This window comes from Colobus angolensis, unplaced genomic scaffold (assembly GCF_000951035.1).
Source record: "Colobus angolensis palliatus isolate OR3802 unplaced genomic scaffold, Cang.pa_1.0 Scaffold605, whole genome shotgun sequence".
NCBI classification, from domain to species: domain Eukaryota; kingdom Metazoa; phylum Chordata; class Mammalia; order Primates; family Cercopithecidae; genus Colobus; species Colobus angolensis.
The window spans coordinates 462291-469362 of NW_012119655.1; the positions used below are offsets into that span (position 1 = coordinate 462291).

Here is a 7072-nt window from a genome sequence, read left to right on the forward strand (position 1 = left end):
GTATTCCACAGAGCAGGAGGTTGTTTGATGTGGTATCATTGCATCCTCACCTCTCTCTGCGAAAGGAAACTCATTAGGCTATCTCCTAAAGTTGCTTATAATTACAGTTCTAATCCCTAGCTGTATATCATAAGTATATAGAATACTTTAAGAACAGAAATGCTTGGGCCTCACCCTAAAATTATTGAATCAGAAAGTACTGAATTCCCCCACACGACTGAGGAGTTAGGAAACAATGGGAGCGTACGATGAGTATGGGAGAAGTGGTCAGACAATAATCTTGATAGGCAGCTTAGCAACAGTGTACTAAGGGCCTTGGTTTCAATACTAAATAATTTGGAATTTAATTCTACATATAGTGGTAACCACTAATGATTTTCACAGTGTAATGAAATAATCAGACTGACGAGAAAGCTTAACTTGGCATCAATGTGGCAGAAAGGCAGGAAGGGTATAGAGCCTGAGTCAGGGGTAGGAAGCTACTACAAGCTAAGGAATGGATGGTGAGGACTTGAACTAGACTGGCTGCAGTGCAAGCAGGGAGGAAGGAAATGAGAAAGGACTCCCAAAACATCAGACAGGACTTTGATCCACAAAATATGTAAGTTGGGGAAAGGCTGAACACCATAACAGTATTTCCAGGCTAAGCAACTGAATGTAGTTTGATGATGTCATTAACCAAATAGGGAATACAGTGGAAGGATAGAATGGAGCAAATAGAGGAAATAAATTCTATTTCCAGTTATGATTCAACTGAAGTTCTTTGTAGACCATTTAGATGGACCTAGAACAAGAATAACTTGGAAATTAAGATTTGGAGTTCAGAAATGAAGTTGAAGCTAAAATCTTAGGTTTGGGAGTCAACAGGGTATTTGGTAACAGTCGAGGACATTAGAATGAAGGGAACCGAACAGGGTATTGTTCATGTAGAATCAAAAGTACCTAGCACAGAATTAAAGATAAATCAGGTTTTCCTGTTAACTTTACTTAACCATACAATCTTAATTTTAATAAGGCCTATACATAGTACCATTAAAAATAAGCAGAAGTTAATGTGAAGAGTAGTAATATAAAAATCATCTGCAAACTGTAGGACAACTTTAAATATAACTATATCTCTGAATTTATTTAGAATTCTTCAGTCTATTAGTTTGGAAATACTGTAGTTTCTAGCTTATGAATAGCACATTTATCAAGTTGTCTCCTCATCTATATCACTACTTCCCTAAATGAAACAATCAGATACTTGGTGATTTACTTCCTACAAAGTAAAGTCAATATACATAAACTATTAAGTCAACTCACAAAAAATATAGCATGTATTTAACAAATGCAACTTCTGATATCAAGAGATGATCACTTAAAATACGTCTATGTATATGTGTGTGTGCTTGTGTGCTAGGCAGTTTTGTGAAATTTCTCAACTTTAATAATCGAAATTCCTTATTGGGTCTGGAATTATTTTAATAGCAAAAAAGCAAAAAACAAAACCAAAGTTAAATTCACAAGGCATGCTACTTCCACAGTAAATGCCCTTGTTTGGAGTGGGTCTCTGAAATCTTAATTTTTAAAAGGCACATAGGTAATTATGATGCAAGGAGTTCATGTACTATACTTTGAGAAACATTACCATATATCAGATTTACATTTTAACTAAGACTTTTTAAAAAATGTTGAGAAATGTTTATAGACTGCAGAAAACTGTTTTAAATCAGTGTCATATGGTTCAAGTAGAAAATACATTTTCTTTATTCAAATCATGTTGACATTCAGTATATTTTGAAATACACATGAAGTTATACCAAAGCTACATTTTAATCTCATCACATTCCACTCCAAATTCTTTACCATTTACCAAAAATAACTTTTTATAAAGCTTACTATTTTGTCTATTATACAGACTATCAATCTATAACTTTTTGTGTTTCTCTCAAAAATTAGAATAGCTTATGAGGATATTATATAAAACTAATTGGTATATTACACACCAAACATAAGTACAGATTCTGTACAATGTAATAGTGTACATATATATTACAAGAAACTAAATGCCTTGTTGAAAGTTTTTTTTTTTTTTTTTGAGATGGAGTCTTGCTCTGTCACCCAGGCTGGAGTGCAGCGGTGCAATTTTGGCTCACTACAACCTCTGCCTCCTGGGTTTAAGCGATTCTCCCACCTCAGCCTCTCTAGTAGCTAGGATTATAGGAACCCGCCACCACGCCCAGCTAATTTTTGTATTTTTGTAGAGACAGGGTTTCACCGTGTTGGCCAGGCTGGTCTTGAATTTCTGACTTCAGGTGATCTGCCTGCCCCAGCCTCCCGAAGTGCTGGGATTACAGGGGCGAGCCACCATGCTTGGCCAAAGTAATCTTTTAAGAAATCTTTCACGGAAAAAAATTCTGCATTACAAAATGTGGTGGCTTGAGTAACAGTTACTTCTCTTTTATGAATTTCTTTCAGTGGGCATTAACTGTCCATTTAGCTTCATTAACAGTTTTACCACGAGACCAGCCTACAAAGTAAAACATGTCAATAATAAATATAAAACATGTAAGAATGTTTAAAGGACATTCATGACACTGGGCAGTTCCCTATCTATTTGAAAGGGAACTTTCTTATCATGAGACAGCTTGTTAAGAAAGAGTATAGAGGGGATATTTACTCAGGCTTTTTGAAGGGACTTAAGACGCAATTTGCTGGATACACCTAGGCGGCACAGGTAGGTCAAGGAGATGGAAGGACTACCTAATAACTTGATAAAAGAGACAGGTAATACTGACCAGAATGAAAAACATGGCAAAAGAGTTTGTTACAAAACTGAAACAAACTATTCAGATAAGTTTCTGATTCTTCCTTGCTCAGAAGGCCTGGCTTTTTTCCTTGGTCTTAAATATTTTAATTTCATGGAATATTACAAGTTTTCCTTGAAGTTAAATGAATGCCACTTTAAAAAAAAGAAGTAACTTTACTAACACAATAGTTCATTATTAGAAGTCCAAAATAAATGATACTTACCTGTTTTGTATGTACTATAAAGCTCATTTTATTTTCCATGCTATGGATCTGAAAACAAGTATCAGTATCTCCCAATTGCCACATAAAACAACCATAGTTAAGACTGATGAGTAAAGCCTGCAACATAATTGGAAATAATTATATTGAAATATATATTAAAAACATCACCTATTTTTTCTTACTATCTACATTGATGTAGTCTGGTCTAAATGTAATGGTTCAGAATGCTTTTTAAAAAAATTATTATACTTTTAAGTTCTGGGGTACATGTGCAGAATGTGCAGTTTTGTTACATAGGTATACATGTGCCATGGTGGTTTGCTGCACCCATCAACCCGTCACCTACATTAGGTATTTCTCCTAATGTTATCCCTCCCTTAGCCCCCAACCCCCTGACAGACCCCGGGATGTGACGTTCTCCTCCCTGTGTCCACATATTCCTCATTGTTCAACTCCCACCTATGAGTGAGAACATGCGGTGTTTGATTTTCTCTTCTTGTGATAGTTTGTGGAGAATGATGATTTCCCAGAATGTTTTAATGAAGCCTTTTCAAAGCACCCTGCACTAACCTCACACAGCCTGCAGCACAGAATCATATAGATTGGTAGACTCTCAGGAGACTGCTGTGAGCAATATTTGTTGTATAAGATTGACAAGAATTTTTAAAGATGTCAATTCTATCCATGGCTTTCAGGATAATGAAAGGTACTACCTTTATTTTCTTTCTGCAGGTTAAAAACTCTCTCTTTATTCAGTATCTTTCTTTTGAATATTTACATAGTACTTTCAGATCTGTAGTTTATGAAACTGGGTTAACATGTTGACTTAGACAATCTCATCCCACTGAAAATAAGTACACTGATACATTTATTGTAAAAGTAAGCATAATTTAAAAAATTACTAACATACCTTTCCTAAATTCAACAGAGCTTTTCTTTTTTAAGGACAGTCAAGTGAAGCAATGGGAGTGGAGAAGAACTGTAATTGGTTGTGATCAAATAGTTGTAAACGCTACTGCACATGGACCAGCCAACAACAGAACTATTTATAAAGCAATATTAATGATTCCTATACTTTCCTATTATAATATTATATATAAGCATTCAATATATCCTTGTTAATAACAATTCTCTCCTAGCAGTAACTTCCAATTTCTTGCCCTGAACGTATATTCTTTGTGTACATATAAACAAATAAGTGGTCCATGGCATTTTTAAGATACCTATGTTTAGAAACATTTTCTATAAATAGCAATTCTTATAATATTGACCACAAATACTAAACTAAGAATATGCCAGAAAGATAATGGGTTAGGGGATTTTTAAAGTAAGGTTCTGTCTGGGAGGTGGAGGTTGCAGTGAGCCGAGATTGCCCTACTGCACTCCTACCTGGGCAGCAGTGAGACTCCGTCTAAATAAATAAAATAAATAAAACAAAGTGAGGTTCTGTGAATGAAACACAGATAATTTACGCGAGTATACATTAAGTATAAGGAAAAACTAATAGTATCTTTTAAAAATGGCTATCTACATTTATATTGTAAAATATAACCTTATACATAGGATACACTAAAATAGTTACTTATCAAGGTACAGACTGAAACAGAGTCAAGATATCATACTACCTTAAACTGCCTTTTCTTTTAAATCAATCAACTGAAATTTCTTTATTCAAAAGCCACAAAACAGTCCATTAATATGGCTTCAAAACAGTTCAATACACAGAAAAAAATACAACAGTAGTATAGTTACTTCTCAATTATGGAAGTCAAATTTCCAACAAAAGTACTGAGCCTATAGTTATAGAAGGTAGAAATAATTGATATAAAAAACACAACTGTGTCCCATGGCTTTTCCTGAGAATCTCCGATGCTAATGTATCCCATGTAGTGTTGTAAATGCAAATGAAGGTATTTTTGCAGATGAAGCTCTTTGCTCTATTTTTGCAAAGCTTGTTGAATGCAATCCTAATAGATCTTGGTGAATCTAAGACAACTGAGGACAAGCTGGTTGTTCCCACATTTGATGGCTGAAATATGTAATTATCTTAAACCTTTCAAAGGTGCCATAAATTTATCAGTGGTTTACAGAGAACAAGGTAATGACTAGATGGATAGAAAATATCTTTACTCCTTGGTTCAATCACCTTTTTAGATACTCAAGAATAGCATTCCTATTTATAGTTCAAGAAACTGAATCTCTTATCTAAGGAAAAAGCAGACTGTTAATTAAGAATATTATTGTCATCCTTCTGTCTGTTACTGCTATCTCATTTATTTGAATCCTGGCTCAGAGTATTATATATAATATGAAATGTTATATTTAAGTGTTAAATAATATTGCTAAACCTTCATTTGAATACTATATAAAACTTTGTATTACTGCCAAAAACTGGAAAGCTAACAAACATAAAATATAGTTTAGAGAAATGGCACAGCATCACCATCCGGTTCTACGAAGAACGATTTGCCGATGTTGGTACAAAATGCTCTGAAACAGCAGAGGAAAAATTTCTTGAAATGGTGGGGGGCATTTCTCCTTCATTTCCTTTAATGAACTTAGTACAAGAGATATAGAAAAGTGGTTACAAGCTAATAAACAGTAGCCTATTTTCTGTGGGCAAAATAGTTTTAACAGAAAATGAGGATGGTGTGGTAGCTCACACCTGCAATCCCAGCACTTTGTGAGGCCAAGGTGGGAGAATCACCCTGTAGAGATAGGGTCTCAATTTGTTGCCCAGACCAGGAGTTTGAGACCAGCCTGGGCAACAAAGTGAGACCCTATCTCTACAAATAATAAATTAGTAGGGTGTGGTGGCATATGCCTGTAGTCCCAACTACTTGGGAGGCTGAGGCAGGAGGATTGCCTAAGCCTAGAAGTTTGCAGCTGCAGTGAGCTACGATGGTGCCACTGCACTCCAGCCTGGGCAACAGAGTGAGACTGTGTCCTAATAAAAAAGAAAAGGAAAGAAAAATAAAATGGTAAGCAAATGACCTAAAAGCAAGGTGACTGTAAGAGAGCAGTCCCCAACCTTTTTGGCGCCAGGGATTGGTTTCGTGGAAGACAATTTTTCCACAGACAGGGGTGTGGGGGATGGTTTTGGGATGATTCAAGCGCATTTCATTTATAGTGTGCTTTATTTCTATTACTATTATATTGTAATATGTAATGAAATACACAACTCACCATAACATAACATCACTGGGAGCCCTGAGCTTGTTTTCCTGCAACTAGATGGTCCCATCTGGGAGTGATGGAAGATAGTGACAGATCATCAGGCATTACATTCTCCTAAGGGGCATGCAACCTAGATCCCTTGCATGCGCAATTCACAAGAGGGTTCATGTTCCTATGAGAATGTAATGTCACCATTGATCTGACAAGAGGCAAAGCTCAGATGGTAATGCAAGTGATAGGGAGTGGCTGTAAATATAGATGAGCCTCGCTTGCTGCTCATCTCCTGCTGTGTGTCACGGTTCCTTACAGGCCATGGACCGGTACCAGTCCATGGTCTGGGGGTTGGGGACCCCTGCTAGAAGAGACTTCAAGAAATTAAGCTCCAGGTCAATTACTAAACTCAGACCCTATTCCACCCTATGTTCCTAGATAGTTTATCTCCATTCATATGTATATCTATCAAAGTAACTGTTGCTCTTAAAGATGACCCTGAAAATTAATATAAAATGACTAAACTATGACTGGGATATTTCAGGAAGTTATGTGATTATAAAGACCTATTAAGACACATAAAGGGGCGAGTACAGTGGCTCATGCCTGTAATCCCAGCACTTTGGGAGGCCAAGACGGTTGGATACCCTGAGGTCAGGAGTTCAAGACCAGCCTGACCAACATGGAGAAACTCCCTCTCTACTAAAAATACAAAATCAGCCGGGCGTGGTGGCACATGCCTGTAATCCCATCTAGTTGGGAGGCTGAGGCAGGAGAATCGCTTGAACCCCATAGGCAGAGGCTGCAGTGAGCCGAGGTCACGCCATTGCACTCCAGCCTGAGCAACAAGAGTGAAACTCATCTCAAAAAAAAAAAAAAAAAAAAAAAA

General features: G+C 36.5%; 1 protein-coding gene across 5 annotated transcripts in view; it reads right to left on the bottom strand.

Moving 5' to 3' along the window:
• Positions 1-1123: 1123 nt before the first annotated feature.
• The window catches only part of KRIT1 (KRIT1, ankyrin repeat containing), a 53550-nt gene continuing 47601 nt past the window's right edge, over positions 1124-7072 (bottom strand). For all 5 annotated transcript variants that reach the window (XM_011963241.1, XM_011963239.1, XM_011963238.1 and 2 more), the window contains 2 exons: positions 3016-3132; positions 1124-2512 (listed from right to left, as the gene is read on the bottom strand). In XM_011963241.1, coding sequence (XP_011818631.1) covers positions 2444-2512; positions 3016-3132 — 186 coding nt within the window. In that variant the 3' untranslated portion in view covers positions 1124-2443. The remainder of the gene's footprint in view (positions 2513-3015; positions 3133-7072) is intronic.